At 42.3% G+C, this 22,618-nt stretch overlaps 1 protein-coding gene across 1 annotated transcript in view; it reads left to right on the top strand.

The window, feature by feature from the left end:
* The first annotated feature begins 460 nt into the window (after positions 1-460).
* Positions 461-22,618, top strand: part of LOC129868179 (cofilin-2-like) — a 37,017-nt gene continuing 14,859 nt past the window's right edge. The window contains exons 1-2 of the mRNA XM_055941953.1: positions 461-678; positions 8,624-8,712. Of these exons, the coding sequence (XP_055797928.1) occupies positions 8,710-8,712 (3 nt within the window). The 5' untranslated portion in view covers positions 461-678; positions 8,624-8,709. The remainder of the gene's footprint in view (positions 679-8,623; positions 8,713-22,618) is intronic.

Here is a 22,618-nt window from a genome sequence, read left to right as displayed (position 1 = left end):
CCATTAGTTCCTGCCAAGGCAGCAGCTACTCTTCCTGAGGTTTATTATCGATCTCCATTAGTTCCTGCCAAGGCAGCAGCTACTCTTCCTGGAGTTTATTATGGATCCCCATTAGTTCCTGCCAAGGCAGCAGCTACTCTTCCTGGGGTTTATTATGGATCTCCATTAGTTCCTGCCAAGGCAGCAGCTACTCTTCCTGGAGTTTATTATGGATCCCCATTAGTTCCTGCCAAGGCAGCAGCTACTCTTCCTGGGGTTTATTATGGATCCCCATTAGTTCCTGCCAAGGCAGCAGCTACTCTTCCTGGAGTTTATTATCGATCCCCATTAATTCCTGCCTAGGCAGCAGCTACTCTTCCTGGGGTTTATTATGGATCCCCATTAGTTCCTGCCTAGGCAGCAGCTACTCTTCCTGGGGTTTATTATGGATCCCCATTAGTTCCTGCCTAGGCAGCAGCTACACTTCAGCAGCAGCTACACTGGGGTTCAATCAAAAATGTATAAATACAAAAGACAGACTGGTCGTTCTATTTTCATTCAGCGATGACACAGCAGTCTCCAGGTTTTTGTCTGAAGACCCCGTCCGAGACCCCGTCCAAAGACCCCGTCCAAAGACCCCGTCCAAAGACCCCGTCCAAAGTCCCCGTTCGAGACCCCGTCTGATTCTCTGCAATAATGGTATGGGAATAATAACGAATGTTATTTTTGTAAAGTGGTTTCTTGCATCAAACAACACAACAACATTTACAGTCACTTCCTTGTCTGAAGGACAAGTGGATTGACAGGTTCATGTCAAGCCCTGCATGTTTTTTTTCAAAAGTCTCATGGAATGTAGGCCTACATTAAACACCACACACTGGCTGCTACTGTAGACTGAATACTAGGACAGCTATTTCCATGTTAAATGTTAGGGGATTCATTTTTCTCCATTGTTTTTGATGGTAGGCCTACATCACGATCAAAAAGCCACAGTAGCCTACTTGACCACTGTTAAAACTGTAACTTAAAGCAGGTACAGCCTCAGTGTTCACGGTAAACACTGGTTCAGACCCAGGGCTTTCTGCAGCTATCTAACTACTCCCTGACATTCCCCTCCAGGTGACTGTTGGTAGTAGCTATAGCAGGCAGGCAGGCAGGCAGGCAGGCAGGCAGACAGGCAGACAGACACGTACACACTTGACATGAATATTGACATGCCCATACATGTCAATGTAATGATGTCAGTGATGTGCAATTGCTTGTGTTGGAAATACTAAAAGGACCAAAGCCAAAACCCCAATATATTTAAAAAACAAACATTTTAGACAGTTTGATGAGCAACCATTATTACATGATCTGTACCATAATGCTGATTCCACATGTTGACACTGCCCGGGACTATTTTTATATGAAGTTTGTGTCCATTTGTGATAAGCATGCCCCTGTGAAGAAATGTAGAATCAGTGGAAGGGACAATCAATCAATCAAATGTATTTATATAGCCCTTCGTACATCAGCTGATGTCACAAAGTGCTGTACAGAAACCCAGCCTAAATCCCCAAACAGCAAGCAATGCAGGTGTAGAAGCACGGTGGCTAGGAAAAACTCCCTAGAAAGGCCAGAACCTAGGAAGAAACCTAGAGAGGAACCAGGCTAAGAGGGGTGGCCAGTCCTCTTCTGGCTGTGCCGGGTGGAGATTATAACAGAACATGGCCAAGATGTTCAAATGTTCATAGATGACCAGCAGGGTCAAATCATAATCACAGTGGTTGTAGAGGGTGCAGCAAGTCAGCACCTCAGGAGTAAATGTCAGTTGGCTTTTCATAGCCGATCATTCAGAGTATCTCTATCCCTCCTGCTGTCTCTAGAGAGTTGAAAACAGCAGATCTGGGACAGGTAGCACGTCCGGTGAACAGGTCAGGGTTCCATAGCCGCAGGCAGAACAGTTGAAACTGGAGGAGCAGCACGACCAGGTGGACTGGGGACAGCAAGGAGTCATCATGCCAGGTAGTCCTGAGGCATGGTCCTTAGGCTCAGGTCTTCAGAGAGAGAGAAAGAAAGAAAGAGAGAAAGATAGAGAGAGATTCAGAGAGAGTATACTTAAATTCATACAGGACACCGGATAAGACAGGAGAAATACTCCAGATATAACAGACTGACCCTAGCCCCCCAACACATAAACTACTGCAGCATAAATACTGGAGGCTGAGACAGGAGGGGTCAGGAGACACTGTGGCCCCTTCCAACGATACCCCCAGACAGGGTCAAACAGGCAGGATATAACCCCACCCACTTTGCCAAAGCACAGCCCCCACACCACTAGAGGGATACCTTCAACCACCAACTTACCATCCTGAGACAAGGTCGAGTATAGCCCATGAAGTTCTCCGCCATGGCACAACCCAAAGGGGGGACGCCATCCCAGACGGGATTATCACGTCAGTGACTCAACCCACTCAAGTGATGCACCCCTCCTAGTGACGGCATGGAAGAGCACCAGTAAGCCAGTGACTCAGCCCCTGTAATAGGGTTTGAGGCAGAGAATCCCAGTGGAGAGAGGGGAACCGGCCAGGCAGAGACAGCAAGGGCGGTTCGTTGCTCCAGAGCCTTTCCGTTCACCTTCACACTCCTGGGCCAGACTACACTCAATCATAGGACCTACTGAAGAGATGAGTCTTCAGTAAAGACTGAAAGGTTGAGACCGAGTCTGCATCTCTCACATGGATTGGCAGACCATTCCATTAAAATGGAGCTCTATAGGAGAAATTATAGGAACAATAAGGAGTCCTGCGTCTTGTGACTGTAGCGTACGTGTAGGTATGTACGGCAGGATCAAATCGGAAAGATAAGTGGGTGAGTTCCAGAAAGAGGGCAAATTATCTACAAATTCTATCTTTTGGGAGGGGCAGAAAACAGTTTTCAACCAGCGATTGAGTTGTGAGACTCTGCTGTAGAGCTCATCACTCCCCCTAACTGGGAAGGGGACAGAGACAATTACTCGATGCCGACACATCTTTCTAGCTGATTTACACGCTGAAGCTATGTTGCGCTTGGTGACCTCTGACTGTTTCATCCTAACATCGTTGGTGCCGACGTGGATAACAATATCTCTATACTCTCTACACTCGCAAGTTTTAGCTTTAGCCAGCACCATCTTCAGATTAGCCTTAACGTCGGTAGCCCTGCCCCCCTGGTAAACAGTGTATGATCGCTGGATGATTCGTTTTAAGTTTAATACTGCTGCTAATGAAGTCGCCAATGACTAAGCCATGAGAAATTTGTCCGGCTGCGCGGACTTTGCAGGGGATTTAAACTACTATCTGTACTTACTGGTGGCACAGACGCTGTTTCATCCTTTCCTACACTGAAATTACCCTTGCCTAACGATTGCGTCTGAAGCTGGCCTTGCCATAACGCGATCGTTCTCCTGTATATTATGATTACAGCGTCTGCAATTAGAAGGCATCATGTTAATGTTACTACTTAGCTTTGGCTGGTGGAGGTCCTGACGAACCACGTCCAGATAAAGCGTCCGGGGTGAAAAAAATGGACTGAAAAAAGTCGAGTGAGGGGAAAAAAAAAATACTATGTATATAAACGGTAATAAAAAAATTGAAACCGTAAAGTTGGCAGGTAACAAAGTAAGGGTAGCAACAAACCGCACAGCACCACGTAAACAAGTCTACAAGTTGTAACCGGAAATTACGTAAGGTCCACAATCCCTGGTTTTCAGATAACTTGGTAGAATTAATTAGAAAGAGAAACATATGTTGGGCTCAAACTAGACAAACAAATGCTCCTGTTGACTGGGCCTCCTTCAGAGCGCTAAGAAACAAATGTACAGGATTGATCAGGAAGTCCAAATCAGATGACTATTTAAATGCAGTCACAGAGAACCTTAACAACCCTACCAAGTTCTAGAAGCTAAACAAATCAGTGTCAGGTTCTAATGTCTCCTCTGGCCTTCCTGACCATTTAATGATGGATTCTAATGAAGTGAAGGATAAATCCCATATTGTAGGGGTTTTAACAAGCACTTCATATCTGCTGGTTCAGTTTTTGATCATGTTGGGGGCCCAGGCCTCTAATGTAAGCTCTGTTACAGTCAACTATGATATAGGCCCTCATGTCAACCATTTTAACTTTGAGCCTGTTTATTATACTGAGGTCTATAAAGCACTAAAAGGCAATAGACACTAAAAGGTCTGCAGGTCCAGACAACATGGACTCCTACCTCTTAAAGATAGCAGCTGGTATTATTACTGAACCTGTGGCTCACATTTCCAACTTGAGTCTCTTGACCAATTCCATACCCAGCATTTAGAAATCAGTTTATGTCCTCCCACTGCTAAAGGGAGGATATCCCTCAGATGCTAATAACTATCATCCTATCTCTAAACTCCCTATCCTGGCCAAAGTCCATGAATCCCTAGTGAACTCCCTATCCTGGCTAAAGTCTATGAATTCCCAATGAACTCCCTATCCTGGTCAAGGTCTATGAAATGTTATTAGTCACATGCGCCGAATACCACAGATGTAGACCTTACAGTGAAATGCGTACTTACAAGCCACTAACCAACAACGCAGTCTAAAATATACGAATAAGAATAAGAAATAAAAGTAACAAGTAGTTAAAGAGCAGCAGTAAAATGACAATAGGAGAGTATATACAGGGGGTACCGGTACAAAATCAATGTGGAGGCTATATACAGGGGGTACCGGTACAAAATCAATGTGGAGGCTATATACAGGGGGTACCGGTACAAAATCAATGTGGAGGCTATATACAGGGGGTACCGGTACAAAATCAATGTGGAGGCTATATACAGGGGGTACCGGTACAGAGTCAATGTGGAGGTTATATACAGGGTGTTACGGTACAGAGTCAATGTGGAGGCTACATACAGGGTATTACAGTACAGAGTCAATGTGGAGGCTATATACAGGGGGTACCGGTACAGAGTCAATGTGGAGGCTATATAAAGGGTGTACCGGTACAGAATCAATGTGGAGGCTATATACAGGGTATTACAGTACAGAGTCAATGTGGAGGCGATATACAGGGGGTACCGGTACAGAGTCAATGTGGAGGCTATATACAGGGGGTACCGGTACAGAGTCAATGTGGAGGCTATATACAGGGTATTACGGTACAGAGTCAATGTGCGGTTAGTCGAGGTAATTGAGGTAATATGTACATTTAGGTAGAGTTATTAAAGTGACTATGCATAGATAATATCAGAGAGTAGCAGCAGCGTAGAAGAGAGGGGGGCAATGCAAATAGTCTGGGTAGCCATTTGATTAGATATTCAGGAGTCTTATGGCTTGGGGTTAGAAGCTCTTTAGAAGCCTCTTGGACCTAGACTTGGCGGTCCGGTACCACTTGCCATGCGGTAGCAGAGAGAACACTATGACTAGGGTGGCTGGAGTCGGACAATTTCTAGGGCCTTCCTCTGACACCGCCTTGTATAGAGGTCCTGGATGGCAGGAAGCTTGGCCCAAGTGATGTACTGGGCCCTACGCACTACCCTCTGTTGTGGCTTGCGGTCGGAGGCTGAGCAGTTGCCATACCAAGCGGTGATGCAACCAGTCAGGTTGCTCTCGATGGTGCAGCTGTAGAACCTTTTGAGGATCTGAGGACCCATGACAAATATTTTCATTCTCATGAGTTAGAAAAATAGGCGTTGTCGTGCCCTCTTCACGACTGTCTTGGTGTGCTTGGAACCGTGATAGTTTGTTGGTGATGTGGACACCAAGGAACTTGAAGTTCTCAACCTGCTCCACTACAGCCTCGTTGATGAGAATGGGGGCGTGCTCGGTCCTCCTTTTCCTGTAGTCCGCAATCATCTCCTTTGTCTTGATTACGTTGAGGGAGAGGTTGCTGTCCTGGCACCACACGGCCAGGTTTCTGACCTCCTCGATGATCAGGCCTACCACTGTTGTGTCATTGGCAAACTTAATGATGGTGTTGGAGTCGTGCCTGGCCATGCAGTCATGAGTGAACAGGGAGTCCAGGAGGGGACTGAGCACGCACCCCTGAGGAGCCCCCGTGTTGAGGATCAGCGTGGCGGATGTGTTGTTACCTACCCTTACCACCTGGGGGCGGCCCGTCAAAGTCCGGGATCCAGTTGCAGAGGGAGGTGTTTAGTCCCAGGGTCCTTAGCTTAGTGATGAGCTTTGAGGGCACTATGGTGTTGAACGCAGAGCTGTAGTCAATGAATAGCATTCAAACGTAGGTGTTCCTTTTGTCCAGGTGGGAAAAGGGCAGTGTGGAGTACAATAGAGATTGCGTTCCTGGTTAAATAAAGGTACAACAATTAAATATATCAAAATGAAATTGTATTTAAGTACACATATTTGGCAGATGTTCTTGTATATATACATTAGGTCGAGTACAGTTTTGGAAATGTCCTTTCTGAAATGTTCATGATTTAAAAGGGACATTGATGGACTCCATGGGAAAGTCTACTGATACGTTTCGCTCTTGTTTGTCTTTAGTGTGGTGAGTCAGTCACTACAAAGATACAGGCGTTCTTCCTAACTCAGTTACCGGAGAGGAAGGAAACCGCTCAGGGGTTTCACCATGAGGTCAATGGTGACTTTAAAACAGTTACAGAGTTTAATGGCGAATCCAACACAACACAGCACCGAGTACAACTCTTCATATTTTCAAGCATGGTGGTGGCTGCATCATGTTATGGGTATGCTTGTCATCGGCAAGGACAAGGGAGTCTGTCTGTCTGTCTCTCTGTCTGTGTGTCTGTGTCGGGGTCTGTCTGTTTCTGTCTGTCTGTCTCTCTCTCTCTCTCTTCCAGTTATCGGAACAGAGACAGGTTAACGCAACAACAGGATTTGAACGTCCATCCATAACAATACCTGATTGGTGGTTAGGTTATTATCTGGCCAAGCAGCACTATGATTTGTTAGACCACTCTATCTTCCTCTCTCTCTCTCTTTCTCCCCCTCTTTCTCTCTCTCTCTCTTTCCCTCTGTCTGTCTCTCTCTCTCACCCTCACTCTCTCTCTTTCTCCCCCTCTTTCTCTCTCTCTCTATCTCTCACCCTCACTCTCTCTCTTTCTCCCCCTCTATCTCTCTCACCCTCACGCTCTCTTTCTCCCTCTCTCTCTCTCTCTCTCTCCCTCTGTCTCTCTCGCTCTCTTTCCCTCTGTCTGTCTCTCTCTCTCTCTCCTCTTTCTCCCTTGTCTCTCCCCCTCCCCCTCATTCTTTCTCCACCATCTTTATCCCTCCCCCAATCTTTATCTCTCCCTCTTTCGCTCTCTCTTTCTCCCTCCTCTCTTCACCCTCTCTCTCCCCTTCTACCTCCCTCTTTCTTCCCCCCTCTATCCCTCCCTCTCTCTTTCTATTCTTTCTCCCCCCATCTCTTTATCTCTCTTTTTCTCCCCCTCTATCTTGTCAGACCACACCTCTCTCTCTCTGACTCACATTCTCGACCCCCTCCACCCCCCCCCCCCCCCCACCCCTCTCTCTCTCACCAGGCAAGGCTGTCAACGCCACACCTCTTTCCAGGACTGTACAGGCTCACATTCCTCCTCCTAACAGAACAGGTTCTAACCTGTCCTCGTCAGCAAGCTAACTACACCCGTACCACATGTCCTCGTCAGCAAGCTAACTACACCCGTACCACATGTCCTCGTCAGCAAGCTAACTACACCCGTACCACATGTCCTCTTCAGCAAGCTAACTACACCCGTACCACATCTCCTCTTCAGCAAACTAACTACACCCGTACCACATGTCATCTTCAGCAAACTAACTACACCCGTACCACATGTCCTCGTCAGCAAGCTAACTACACCCGTACCACATGTCCTCGTCAGCAAGCTAACTACACCCGTACCATTACATCAAGCCTGCATCGCAAATGGCAGTCCTATTCTCTATAGTGCACTACCAGTGCCCATAGAGCAGGGTGTAGGGTCCCATTGGGGACGTACTGTTGGCCAGTGGACATAGAGCAGGGTGTAGGGTCCCATTGGGGACGTGCTGTTGGCCAGTGGCCATAGATCAGGGTGTAGGGTACCATTGGGGACAGAGTCCAAGTCAAACCCAGTATCTCAGAAACAGAAGATGAAGGTACCGTATAAAGATGTCACCCCTCATGGTATGTGATATGTATATTAAAGAGTCTTCTTGTGACTGATTATGGTTCTATAGTATCACAGAGTTTGTTGTTGCGCTATCAGACAGTTTATATTCCCACAATGGAGAGGGAGAGATAACCACCCCTTCTCTGCTCCTCTGCCAAATGTCTTTCAAACTTTAGTCACGTTAATGTCACCTCATTGGTTCTCCATATAAGGCGTGTTTATTCCCCAACTCCGCCCACCAGCCAACATTGGCTCCCACTCACCTGTGTAATTATTACCTATTAAGGTAATTTAAATGACTTTATATACGTATAAAGTGATAGAGTGTTTATAAACCTAATAGCTAAGTTAAAATGAACAACAACTAAGAGTTAAAAAAAAAGTTTTCTTAACATTTAATATACTTGTTTTAACAATGTTGGAAACTAGTATAGCCTCGGGCTACATCAGACATTAGAGGTGAAAGGGTAGGTAGCTAGCTGACTGTAACCAAAGCTCCCACTTGTTCTACCTGCTTTTTTCTTTTTCCGGACCAGACAGCGCTGCTACAGACCAGACAGCACTGCTACACACCCATCAGCTATCCTTTCCTGTCTACTTTCTTCACACAACTGCAGTAAAAATGGTGAGTGTTGGAGGTTTTTTCTGCACGGATGTTTTTTCTTCTTCTCTAAGCCAACAAATTCTCAGTATTGTAATATATTTTGTGGGGTTAGAGATTAGGACATGTGATATGTATGAAACTGAGAGAGAAAAGGTTTTAATATAACTTCAAAATGGACAGTATACCTCTCTCTCCGGTCGAGTATTCCCCCGATACTACACGGATAATTGTAAGGACATAACTTGTAACCTCAGTGGGAATCTATCCTGAATCTTTGTCTCTTTTGGCACATTCACAACCTCCAAAGTTAGTGGTCTGATTTTTTTTTTTTCTCCCTGTTTTCATTGAAAAAAACCGTTTTTCTGTTGTTTACAATCAAAACTTACTTAACCTTCATCCGAATGTCAAGAGTTTCTTCTTACAATATCTTTGGATTCTTCTGGAAGTAAGGAATAGAAGAGTTTTAGGTTGCATTCGAATTAGGGCTCTGGTCTAAAGTAGTGCACTATATAGGGAATAGAGTGCCAGTTGGAACATGTTGTGTATAGCAGTCCCCTCTCAACTAGTGTTGGGGTACTATAGGCCCTGGTCAATAGTAGTGCACTGTATAGGGAATTAGGTGCCATAGGGCTCTGGTCTAAAGTAGTGCATTGTGTAGGGAATAGGGTTCCATAGGGCCCTGGTCTAAAGTAGTGCTCTATATAGGGAATAGGGTGCCATAGGGCTCTGGTCTAAAGTAGTGTACTATATAGGGAATGGGGTGCCATTTGCGACAGAACCCAAGACATGGCCCTGAATGAAAGTAAAGCACTATATATAGAATAATATGACTATCGTTTTAATGGGCCCTTGTTAAAAAGAGTGCACTATATAGGGAATATGGTGCCATGGGTTATGTAACCAGCTCCCTCCTGAGTGTTTAGGCTTCGCCAGGGCGGCTATGCTACTAGTCCTGACTTGTTCCCCACCGTCTCCAGGAATGTGGTTGACAGAGGCCTAGAACATTCACAAGGGAACTAATTCCTATAGAGAGATACAATACGAAACACTGACGTATTAGAATGAGGTCTATTTCCTCTGTCTGTACCCCATGTATCCTGAACTATTAGAATGAGGTATATTTCCTCTGTCTGTACACCATGTATCCTGAAATATTAGAATGAGGTCTATGTCCTCTCTCTGTACCCCATGTATCCTGAACATTAGAATGAGGTCTATTTCCTCTGTCTGTACCCCATGTATCCTGACGTATTAGATGAGGTCTATTTCCTCTGTCTACCCCATGTATCCTGAACTATTAACAATGAGGTCTATTTCCTCTCTCTGTACCCCATGTATCCTGAAATATTAGAATGAGGTCTATTTCCTCTCTCTATACCCCATGTATTTCTCTCTCTATACCCCATGCATTTCTCTCTCTATACCTCATGTATTGTATTATCCTCATTGTCAAATCCTACTTTAGGACAACGTTCAGATTTAGAATCTAGTGCTGCCTTGTTCCAGTCTGTCTGTGACAGACTGAAGCCTCCACCACTCAGAGGGACACTATAGAGAGTCACAGCCAGGCTTCACCTGATCCAGCACCGTTTTCCTAAGGCTACAACACACCAATAACGGTAGTCGGCTGAGAGTACTTGAGAAGCAGAGCAATCCGATTTTTTAAAATGTAGAATCGAGTGAAATTTGTTGTCAGTCAGACATCAACAGCACGCTGAGCGATCGGTAGCCTGACGGGAGATCCGCAATCCTCTGACTCTTCTTCTCTTCTTTGTGACCGTTGTATTCTTCTTCTCTTCTTTGTGACCGTTGTATTCTTCTTCTCTCCTTTGTGACCGTTGTCTTCTTCTTCTCTCCTTTGTGACCGTTGTCTTCTTCTTCTCTGCTTTGTGACCGTTGTATTCTTCTTCTCTCCTTTGTGACCGTTGTCTTCTTCTTCTTCTTCTCTGCTTTGTGACCGTTGTATTCTTCTTCTTCTTCTCTGCTTTGTGACCGTTGTATTCTTCTTCTTCTTCTCTCCTTTGTGACCGTTGTATTCTTCTTCTCTGCTTTGTGACCGTTGTATTCTTCTTCTTCTTCTCTGCTTTGTGACCGTTGTATTCTTCTTCTTCTTCTCTGCTTTGTGACCGTTGTATTCTTCTTCTTCTTCTCTGCTTTGTGACCGTTGTATTCTTCTTCTCTCCTTTGTGACCGTTGTATTCTTCTTCTCTCCTTTGTGACCGTTGTATTCTTCTTCTCTTCTTTGTGACCGTTGTCGTCTTCTTCTTCTTCTCTTCTTTGTGACCGTTGTCTTCTTCTTCTTCTTCTCTGCTTTGTGACCGTTGTATTCTTCTTCTTCTTCTCTGCTTTGTGACCGTTGTATTCTTCTTCTTCTTCTCTGCTTTGTGACCGTTGTATTCTTCTTCTCTCCTTTGTGACCGTTGTATTCTTCTTCTCTCCTTTGTGACCGTTGTATTCTTCTTCTCTTCTTTGTGACCGTATTCTTCTTCTTCTTCTTCTCTCCTTTGTGACCGTTGTATTCTTCTTCTTCTTCTCTCCTTTGTGACCGTTGTATTCTTCTTCTTCTTCTCTCCTTTGTGACCGTTGTATTCTTCTTCTTCTTCTCTCCTTTGTGACCGTTGTATTCTTCTTCTTCTTCTCTCCTTTGTGACCGTTGTATTCTTCTTCTTCTTCTCTCCTTTGTGACCGTTGTATTCTTCTTCTTCTTCTCTCCTTTGTGACCGTTGTATTCTTCTTCTTCTTCTCTCCTTTGTGACCGTTGTATTCTTCTTCTTCTTCTCTCCTTTGTGACCGTTGTATTCTTCTTCTTCTTCTCTCCTTTGTGACCGTTGTATTCTTCTTCTTCTTCTCTCCTTTGTGACCGTTGTATTCTTCTTCTTCTTCTCTCCTTTGTGACCGTTGTATTCTTCTTCTTCTTCTCTCCTTTGTGACCGTTGTATTCTTCTTCTTCTTCTCTCCTTTGTGACCGTTGTATTCTTCTTCTTCTTCTCTCCTTTGTGACCGTTGTATTCTTCTTCTCTCCTTTGTGACCGTTGTATTCTTCTTCTCTCCTTTGTGACCGTTGTATTCTTCTTCTCTCCTTTGTGACCGTTGTATTCTTCTTCTCTCCTTTGTGACCGTTGTATTCTTCTTCTCTCCTTTGTGACCGTTGTATTCTTCTTCTCTCCTTTGTGACCGTTGTATTCTTCTTCTCTCCTTTGTGACCGTTGTATTCTTCTTCTATCCTTTGTGACCGTTGTATTCTTCTTCTATCCTTTGTGACCGTTGTATTCTTCTTCTCTCCTTTGTGACCGTTGTATTCTTCTTCTCTCCTTTGTGACCGTTGTATTCTTCTTCTCTCCTTTGTGACCGTTGTATTCTTCTTCTCTCCTTTGTGACCGTTGTATTCTTCTTCTCTCCTTTGTGACCGTTGTATTCTTCTTCTCTCCTTTGTGACCGTTGTATTCTTCTTCTCTCCTTTGTGACCGTTGTATTCTTCTTCTTCTTCTTCTCTCCTTTGTGACCGTTGTATTCTTCTTCTCTCCTTTGTGACCGTTGTATTCTTCTTCTTCTTCTTCTCTCCTTTGTGACCGTTGTATTCTTCTTCTTCTCTTCTTTGTGACCGTTGTCTTCTTCTTCTTCTCTTCTTTGTGACCGTTGTATTCTTCTTCTCTCCTTTGTGACCGTTGTATTCTTCTTCTTCTCTTCTTTGTGACCGTTGTCTTCTTCTTCTTCTCTTCTTTGTGACCGTTGTATTCTTCTTCTTCTCTCCTTTGTGACCGTTGTATTCTTCTTCTTCTCTCCTTTGTGACTGTTGTATTCTTCTTCTTCTTCTTCTCTCCTTTGTGACTGTTGTATTCTTCTTCTTCTTCTCTCCTTTGTGACTGTTGTATTCTTCTTCTTCTTCTTCTCTCCTTTGTGACCGTTGTATTCTTCTTCTTCTTCTCTCCTTTGTGACTGTTGTATTCTTCTTCTCTTCTTTGTGACCGTTGTATTCTTCTTCTTCTTCTCTCCTTTGTGACCGTTGTATTCTTCTTCTCTCCTTTGTGACTCATGTATTCTCCTTCTTCTTCTCTCCTTTGTGACCGTTGTCGTCTTCTTCTCTCATTTGTGACCGTTGTATTCTTTTTCTTCTTCTCTCCTTTGTGACCGTTGTATTCTTCTTCTTCTTCTCTCCTTTGTGACCGTTGTATTCTTTTTCTTCTTCTCTCCTTTGTGACCGTTGTATTCTTTTTCTTCTTCTCTCCTTTGTGACCGTTGTTTTCTTCTTCTCTCCTTTGTGACCGTTGTTTTCTTCTTCTCTCCTTTGTGACCGTTGTTTTCTTCTTCTCTCCTTTGTGACCGTTGTATTCTTCTTCTCTCCTTTGTGACCGTTGTATTCTTCTTCTCTCCTTTGTGACCGTTGTATTCTTCTTCTCTCCTTTGTGACCGTTGTATTCTTCTTCTCTCCTTTGTGACCGTTGTATTCTTCTTCTCTCCTTTGTGACCGTTGTATTCTTCTTCTCTCCTTTGTGACCGTTGTATTCTTCTTCTCTCCTTTGTGACCGTTGTATTCTTCTTCTCTCCTTTGTGACCGTTGTATTCTTCTTCTCTCCTTTGTGACCGTTGTATTCTTCTTCTCTCCTTTGTGACCGTTGTATTCTTCTTCTCTCCTTTGTGACCGTTGTATTCTTCTTCTCTCCTTTGTGACCGTTGTATTCTTCTTCTCTCCTTTGTGACCGTTGTATTCTTCTTCTCTTCTTTGTGGCCGTTGTATTCTTCTTCTCTTCTTTGTGGCCGTTGTATTCTTCTTCTTCTCTCCTTTGTGGCCGTTGTATTCTTCTTCTTCTTCTTCTCTTCTTTGTGGCCGTTGTATTCTTCTTCTTCTTCTTCTCTTCTTTGTGACCGTTGTATTCTTCTTCTTCTTCTTCTCTCCTTTGTGACCGTTGTATTCTTCTTCTTCTTCTTCTCTCCTTTGTGACCGTTGTCGTCTTCTTCTTCTTCTCTTCTTTGTGGCCATTGTATTCTTCTTCTCTCCTTTGTGACCGTTGTATTCTTCTTCTTCTTCTTCTCTCCTTTGTGACCGTTGTCGTCTTCTTCTTCTTCTCTTCTTTGTGGCCATTGTATTCTTCTTCTCTCCTTTGTGACCGTTGTATTCTTCTTCTCTCCTTTGTGACCGTTGTATTCTTCTTCTCTCCTTTGTGACCGTTGTATTCTTCTTCTCTCCTTTGTGACCGTTGTATTCTTCTTCTCTCCTTTGTGACCGTTGTATTCTTCTTCTTCTTCTCTCCTTTGTGACCGTTGTATTCTTCTTCTTCTCTCCTTTGTGACCGTTGTATTCTTCTTCTTCTTCTTCTCTCCTTTGTGACCGTTGTATTCTTCTTCTCTCCTTTGTGACCGTTGTATTCTTCTTCTTCTTCTCTCCTTTGTGACCGTTGTCGTCTTCTTCTTCTTCTTCTTCTCTTCTTTGTGGCCATTGTATTCTTCTTCTCTCCTTTGTGACCGTTGTATTCTTCTTCTCTCCTTTGTGACCGTTGTATTCTTCTTCTCTCCTTTGTGACCGTTGTCGTCGTCTTCTTCTTCTTCTCTTCTTTGTGACCGTTGTATTCTTCTTCTCTCCTTTGTGACCGTTGTATTCTTCTTCTTCTTCTTCTCTCCTTTGTGACCGTTGTCGTCTTCTTCTTCTTCTCTTCTTTGTGGCCATTGTATTCTTCTTCTCTCCTTTGTGACCGTTGTATTCTTCTTCTCTCCTTTGTGACCGTTGTATTCTTCTTCTCTCCTTTGTGACCGTTGTATTCTTCTTCTCTCCTTTGTGACCGTTGTATTCTTCTTCTCTCCTTTGTGACCGTTGTATTCTTCTTCTCTCCTTTGTGACCGTTGTATTCTTCTTCTTCTTCTCTCCTTTGTGACCGTTGTATTCTTCTTCTTCTCTCCTTTGTGACCGTTGTATTCTTCTTCTTCTTCTTCTCTCCTTTGTGACCGTTGTATTCTTCTTCTCTCCTTTGTGACCGTTGTATTCTTCTTCTTCTTCTCTCCTTTGTGACCGTTGTCGTCTTCTTCTTCTTCTTCTTCTCTTCTTTGTGGCCATTGTATTCTTCTTCTCTCCTTTGTGACCGTTGTATTCTTCTTCTCTCCTTTGTGACCGTTGTATTCTTCTTCTCTCCTTTGTGACCGTTGTCGTCGTCTTCTTCTTCTTCTCTTCTTTGTGACCGTTGTATTCTTCTTCTCTCCTTTGTGACCGTTGTATTCTTCTTCTTCTTCTCTCCTTTGTGACCGTTGTATTCTTCTTCTCTCCTTTGTGACCGTTGTCGTCTTCTTCTTCTTCTTCTCTTCTTTGTGGCCATTGTATTCTTCTCTCCTTTGTGACCGTTGTATTCTTCTTCTCTCCTTTGTGACCGTTGTATTCTTCTTCTCTCCTTTGTGACCGTTGTCGTCTTCTTCTTCTTCTTCTCTTCTTTGTGACCGTTGTATTCTTCTTCTCTCCTTTGTGACCGTTGTATTCTTCTTCTCTCCTTTGTGACTGTTGTATTCTTCTTCTTCTTCTCTCCTTTGTGACCGTTGTATTCTTCTTCTTCTTCTCTTCTTTGTGACCGTTGTATTCTTCTTCTCTCCTTTGTGACCGTTGTATTCTTCTTCTTCTCTTCTTTGTGACCGTTGTCGTCTTCTTCTTCTCTTCTTTGTGACCGTTGTCTTCTTTTTCTTCTCTTCTTTGTGACCGTTGTCTTCTTCTTCTTCTCTTCTTTGTGACCGTTGTCTTCTTCTTCTCTCCTTTGTGACTGTTGTATTCTTCTTCTTCTCTCCTTTGTGACCGTTGTATTCTTCTTCTTCTTCTCTTCTTTGTGAACGTTGTATTCTTCTTCTCTTCTTTGTGACCGTTGTATTCTTCTTCTCTTCTTTGTGACCGTTGTATTCTTCTTCTTCTTCTCTCCTTTGTGACCGTTGTATTCTTCGTCTTCTTCTCTCCTTTGTGACCGTTGTATTCTTCTTCTTCTTCTCTCCTTTGTGACCGTTGTATTCTTCTTCTCTCCTTTGTGACCGTTGTATTCTTCTTCTTCTTCTCTTCTTTGTGAACGTTGTATTCTTCTTCTCTTCTTTGTGACCGTTGTATTCTTCTTCTTCTTCTCTCCTTTGTGACCGTTGTATTCTTCTTCTCTCCTTTGTGACCGTTGTATTCTTCTTCTCTCCTTTGTGACCGTTGTATTCTTCTTCTCTCCTTTGTGACCGTTGTATTCTTCTTCTCTCCTTTGTGACCGTTGTATTCTTCTTCTTCTTCTCTCCTTTGTGACGTTGTATTCTTCTTCTTCTTCTCTCCTTTGTGACGTTGTATTCTTCTTCTTCTTCTCTCATTTGTGACCGTTGTATTCTTCTTCTTATTCTCTCATTTGTGAACGTTGTATTCTTCTTCTTATTCTCTCATTTGTGACCGTTGTATTATTCTTCTTCTTCTTCTATCCTTTGTGACCGTTGTATTCTTCTTCTTCTCTCATTTGTGACCGTTGTATTCTTCTTCTTCTTCTTCTCTCATTTGTGACCGTTGTATTCTTCTTCTTCTTCTCTCATTTGTGACCGTTGTATTCTTCTTCTTCTTCTCTTCTTTGTGAACGTTGTATTCTTCTTCTCTTCTTTGTGACCGTTGTATTCTTCTTCTTCTTCTCTCCTTTGTGACCGTTGTATTCTTCTTCTCTCCTTTGTGACCGTTGTATTCTTCTTCTCTCCTTTTTGACCGTTGTATTCTTCTTCTCTCCTTTGTGACCGTTGTATTCTTCTTCTCTCCTTTGTGACTGTTGTATTCTTCTTCTTCTCTCCTTTGTGACTGTATTCTTCTTCTTCTCTTCTTTGTGACCGTTGTCTTCTTCTTCTTCTCTTCTTTGTGACCGTTGTCTTCTATTTCTTCTCTTCTTTGTGACCGTTGTCTTCTTCTTCTTCTCTTCTTTGTGACCGTTGTCTTCTTCTTCTCTTCTTTGTGACCGTTGTCTTCTTCTTCTCTCCTTTGTGACTGTTGTATTCTTCTTCTTCTCTCCTTTGTGACCGTTGTATTCTTCTTCTTCTTCTCTTCTTTGTGACCGTTGTATTCTTCTTCTTCTTCTCTTCTTTGTGACTGTTGTATTCTTCTTCTTCTTCTCTCCTTTGTGACCGTTGTATTCTTCTTCTTCTTCTCTTCTTCTTTGTGAACGTTGTATTCTTCTTCCCTCCTTTGTGACTGTTGTATTCTTCTTCTTCTCTTCTTTGTGACCGTTGTATTCTTCTTCTTCTTCTCTTCTTTGTGACTGTTGTATTCTTCTTCTTCTTCTCTCCTTTGTGACCGTTGTATTCTTCTTCTTCTTCTCTTCTTCTTTGTGAACGTTGTATTCTTCTTCTCTTCTTTGTGACCGTTGTATTCTTCTTCTTCTTCTCTCCTTTGTGACCGTTGTATTCTTCTTCTCTCCTTTGTGACCGTTGTATTCTTCTTCTCTCCTTTGTGACCGTTGTATTCTTCTTCTTCTTCTCTCCTTTGTGACGTTGTATTCTTCTTCTTCTTCTCTCATTTGTGACCGTTGTATTCTTCTTCTTATTCTCTCATTTGTGAACGTTGTATTCTTCTTCTTATTCTCTCATTTGTGACCGTTGTATTCTTCTTCTTCTTCTATCCTTTGTGACCGTTGTATTCTTCTTCTATCCTTTGTGACCGTTGTATTCTTCTTCTCTCCTTTGTGACCGTTGTATTCTTCTTCTTCTTCTCTCATTTGTGACCGTTGTATTCTTCTTCTTCTTCTTCTCTCATTTGTGACCGTTGTATTCTTCTTCTTCTTCTTCTCTCATTTGTGACCGTTGTATTCTTCTTCTTCTTCTTCTCTCATTTGTGACCGTTGTATTCTTCTTCTTCTTCTTCTCTCATTTGTGACCGTTGTATTCTTCTTCTTCTTCTTCTCTCATTTGTGACCGTTGTATTCTTCTTCTTCTTCTTCTCTCATTTGTGACCGTTGTATTCTTCTTCTTCTTCTTCTCTCCTTTGTGACCGTTGTATTCTTCTTCTCTCCTTTGTGACCGTTGTATTCTTCTTCTCTCCTTTGTGACCGTTGTATTCTTCTTCTTCTTCTCTCCTTTGTGACCGTTGTATTCTTCTTCTTCTTCTTCTCTCCTTTGTGACCGTTGTATTCTTCTTCTCTCCTTTGTGACCGTTGTATTCTTCTTCTTCTCTCCTTTGTGACCGTTGTCTTCTTCTTCTTCTCTTCTTTGTGACCGTTGTATTCTTCTTCTTCTCTCCTTTGTGACTGTTGTATTCTTCTTCTTCTTCTTCTCTCCTTTGTGACCGTTGTATTCTTCTTCTCTCCTTTGTGACCGTTGTATTCTTCTTCTTCTCTTCTTTGTGACCGTTGTCTTCTTCTTCTTCTCTTCTTTGTGACCGTTGTATTCTTCTTCTTCTCTCCTTTGTGACCGTTGTATTCTTCTTCTTCTCTCCTTTGTGACCGTTGTATTCTTCTTCTTCTCTCCTTTGTGACCGTTGTATTCTTCTTCTTCTCTCCTTTGTGACCGTTGTATTCTTCTTCTTCTCTCCTTTGTGACCGTTGTATTCTTCTTCTTCTCTCCTTTGTGACCGTTGTATTCTTCTTCTTCTCTCCTTTGTGACCGTTGTATTCTTCTTCTTCTCTCCTTTGTGACTGTTGTATTATTCTTCTTCTTCTTCTTCTCTCCTTTGTGACCGTTGTATTCTTCTTCTTCTTCTTCTCTCCTTTGTGACCGTTGTATTCTTCTTCTCTTCTTTGTGACTGTTGTATTCTTCTTCTCTTCTTTGTGACCGTTGTATTCTTCTTCTTCTTCTCTCCTTTGTGACCGTTGTATTCTTCTTCTCTCCTTTGTGACTCATGTATTCTCCTTCTTCTTCTCTCCTTTGTGACCGTTGTATTCTTCTTCTTCTTCTTCTCTCATTTGTGACCGTTGTCGTCTTCTTCTCTCATTTGTGACCGTTGTATTCTTTTTCTTCTTCTCTCCTTTGTGACCGTTGTATTCTTCTTCTTCTTCTCTCCTTTGTGACCGTTGTATTCTTTTTCTTCTTCTCTCCTTTGTGACCGTTGTATTCTTTTTCTTCTTCTCTCCTTTGTGACCGTTGTATTCTTCTTCTCTCCTTTGTGACCGTTGTATTCTTCTTCTCTCCTTTGTGACCGTTGTATTCTTCTTCTCTCCTTTGTGACCGTTGTATTCTTCTTCTCTCCTTTGTGACCGTTGTATTCTTCTTCTCTCCTTTGTGACCGTTGTATTCTTCTTCTCTCCTTTGTGACCGTTGTATTCTTCTTCTCTCCTTTGTGACCGTTGTATTCTTCTTCTCTCCTTTGTGACCGTTGTATTCTTCTTCTCTCCTTTGTGACCGTTGTATTCTTCTTCTCTCCTTTGTGACCGTTGTATTCTTCTTCTCTCCTTTGTGACCGTTGTCGTCTTCTTCTTCTTCTCTCCTTTGTGACCGTTGTATTCTTCTTCTCTCCTTTGTGACCGTTGTCGTCGTCTTCTTCTTCTTCTCTTCTTTGTGACCGTTGTATTCTTCTTCTCTCCTTTGTGACCGTTGTATTCTTCTTCTCTCCTTTGTGACCGTTGTATTCTTCTTCTTCTTCTTCTCTCCTTTGTGACCGTTGTCGTCTTCTTCTTCTTCTCTTCTTTGTGGCCATTGTATTCTTCTTCTCTCCTTTGTGACCGTTGTCGTCGTCTTCTTCTTCTTCTCTTCTTTGTGACCGTTGTATTCTTCTTCTCTCCTTTGTGACCGTTGTATTCTTCTTCTTCTTCTCTCCTTTGTGACCGTTGTATTCTTCTTCTTCTCTCCTTTGTGACCGTTGTATTCTTCTTCTTCTTCTTCTCTCCTTTGTGACCGTTGTATTCTTCTTCTTCTTCTTCTTCTCTTCTTTGTGGCCATTGTATTCTTCTTCTCTTCTTTGTGGCCATTGTATTCTTCTTCTCTCCTTTGTGACCGTTGTATTCTTCTTCTCTCCTTTGTGACCGTTGTATTCTTCTTCTCTCCTTTGTGACCGTTGTCGTCGTCTTCTTCTTCTTCTCTTCTTTGTGACCGTTGTATTCTTCTTCTTCTTCTCTCCTTTGTGACCGTTGTATTCTTCTTCTCTCCTTTGTGACCGTTGTCGTCTTCTTCTTCTTCTTCTCTTCTTTGTGGCCATTGTATTCTTCTCTCCTTTGTGACCGTTGTATTCTTCTTCTCTCCTTTGTGACCGTTGTATTCTTCTTCTCTCCTTTGTGACCGTTGTCGTCTTCTTCTTCTTCTTCTCTTCTTTGTGACCGTTGTATTCTTCTTCTCTCCTTTGTGACTGTTGTATTCTTCTTCTTCTTCTCTCCTTTGTGACCGTTGTATTCTTCTTCTTCTTCTCTTCTTTGTGACCGTTGTATTCTTCTTCTCTCCTTTGTGACCGTTGTATTCTTCTTCTTCTCTTCTTTGTGACCGTTGTCGTCTTCTTCTTCTCTTCTTTGTGACCGTTGTCTTCTTTTTCTTCTCTTCTTTGTGACCGTTGTCTTCTTCTTCTTCTCTTCTTTGTGACCGTTGTCTTCTTCTTCTCTCCTTTGTGACTGTTGTATTCTTCTTCTTCTCTCCTTTGTGACCGTTGTATTCTTCTTCTTCTTCTCTTCTTTGTGAACGTTGTATTCTTCTTCTCTTCTTTGTGACCGTTGTATTCTTCTTCTCTTCTTTGTGACCGTTGTATTCTTCTTCTCTTCTTTGTGACCGTTGTATTCTTCGTCTTCTTCTCTCCTTTGTGACCGTTGTATTCTTCTTCTTCTTCTCTCCTTTGTGACCGTTGTATTCTTCTTCTCTCCTTTGTGACCGTTGTATTCTTCTTCTTCTTCTCTTCTTTGTGAACGTTGTATTCTTCTTCTCTTCTTTGTGACCGTTGTATTCTTCTTCTTCTTCTCTCCTTTGTGACCGTTGTATTCTTCTTCTCTCCTTTGTGACCGTTGTATTCTTCTTCTCTCCTTTGTGACCGTTGTATTCTTCTTCTCTCCTTTGTGACCGTTGTATTCTTCTTCTCTCCTTTGTGACCGTTGTATTCTTCTTCTTCTTCTCTCATTTGTGACCGTTGTATTCTTCTTCTTCTTCTCTCCTTTGTGACGTTGTATTCTTCTTCTTCTTCTCTCCTTTGTGACGTTGTATTCTTCTTCTTCTTCTCTCATTTGTGACCGTTGTATTCTTCTTCTTATTCTCTCATTTGTGAACGTTGTATTCTTCTTCTTATTCTCTCATTTGTGACCGTTGTATTATTCTTCTTCTTCTTCTATCCTTTGTGACCGTTGTATTCTTCTTCTTCTCTCATTTGTGACCGTTGTATTCTTCTTCTTCTTCTTCTCTCATTTGTGACCGTTGTATTCTTCTTCTTCTTCTTCTCTCATTTGTGACCGTTGTATTCTTCTTCTTCTTCTCTCATTTGTGACCGTTGTATTCTTCTTCTTCTTCTCTTCTTTGTGAACGTTGTATTCTTCTCTTCTTTGTGACCGTTGTATTCTTCTTCTTCTTCTCTCCTTTGTGACCGTTGTATTCTTCTTCTCTCCTTTGTGACCGTTGTATTCTTCTTCTCTCCTTTGTGACTGTTGTATTCTTCTTCTCTCCTTTGTGACCGTTGTCTTCTTCTTCTTCTCTTCTTTGTGACCGTTGTATTCTTCTTCTTCTTCTCTTCTTCTTTGTGAACGTTGTATTCTTCTTCTCTTCTTTGTGACCGTTGTATTCTTCTTCTTCTTCTCTCCTTTGTGACCGTTGTATTCTTCTTCTCTCCTTTGTGACCGTTGTATTCTTCTTCTCTCCTTTGTGACCGTTGTATTCTTCTTCTTCTTCTCTCCTTTGTGAGGTTGTATTCTTCTTCTTCTTCTCTCCTTTGTGACGTTGTATTCTTCTTCTTCTTCTCTCATTTGTGACCGTTGTATTCTTCTTCTTATTCTCTCATTTGTGACCGTTGTATTCTTCTTCTTATTCTCTCATTTGTGAACGTTGTATTCTTCTTCTTATTCTCTCATTTGTGACCGTTGTATTCTTCTTCTTCTTCTATCCTTTGTGACCGTTGTATTCTTCTTCTCTCCTTTGTGACCGTTGTATTCTTCTTCTTCTTCTCTCATTTGTGACCGTTGTATTCTTCTTCTTCTTCTCTTCTTTGTGAACGTTGTATTCTTCTCTTCTTTGTGACCGTTGTATTCTTCTTCTTCTTCTCTCCTTTGTGACCGTTGTATTCTTCTTCTCTCCTTTGTGACTGTTGTATTCTTCTTCTTCTTCTCTCCTTTGTGACCGTTGTCTTCTTCTTCTTCTCTTCTTTGTGACCGTTGTATTCTTCTTCTTTTTCTCTTCTTCTTTGTGAACGTTGTATTCTTCTTCTCTTCTTTGTGACCGTTGTATTCTTCTTCTTCTTCTCTCCTTTGTGACCGTTGTATTCTTCTTCTCTCCTTTGTGACCGTTGTATTCTTCTTCTTCTCTCATTTGTGACCGTTGTATTCTTCTTCTTCTTCTTCTCTCATTTGTGACCGTTGTATTCTTCTTCTTCTTCTTCTCTCATTTGTGACCGTTGTATTCTTCTTCTTCTTCTTCTCTCATTTGTGACCGTTGTATTCTTCTTCTTCTTCTCTTCTTTGTGAACGTTGTATTCTTCTCTTCTTTGTGACCGTTGTATTCTTCTTCTTCTTCTCTCCTTTGTGACCGTTGTATTCTTCTTCTCTCCTTTGTGACCGTTGTATTCTTCTTCTCTCCTTTGTGACTGTTGTATTCTTCTTCTCTCCTTTGTGACCGTTGTCTTCTTCTTCTTCTCTTCTTTGTGACCGTTGTATTCTTCTTCTTCTTCTCTTCTTCTTTGTGAACGTTGTATTCTTCTTCTCTTCTTTGTGACCGTTGTATTCTTCTTCTTCTTCTCTCCTTTGTGACCGTTGTATTCTTCTTCTCTCCTTTGTGACCGTTGTATTCTTCTTCTCTCCTTTGTGACCGTTGTATTCTTCTTCTTCTTCTCTCCTTTGTGACGTTGTATTCTTC

Source organism: Salvelinus fontinalis, chromosome 1 (assembly GCF_029448725.1).
Source record: "Salvelinus fontinalis isolate EN_2023a chromosome 1, ASM2944872v1, whole genome shotgun sequence".
NCBI classification, from domain to species: domain Eukaryota; kingdom Metazoa; phylum Chordata; class Actinopteri; order Salmoniformes; family Salmonidae; genus Salvelinus; species Salvelinus fontinalis.
The sequence above is the reverse complement of the archived record's forward strand: the minus strand, read 5'-3'. Positions and strand labels throughout refer to the sequence as shown.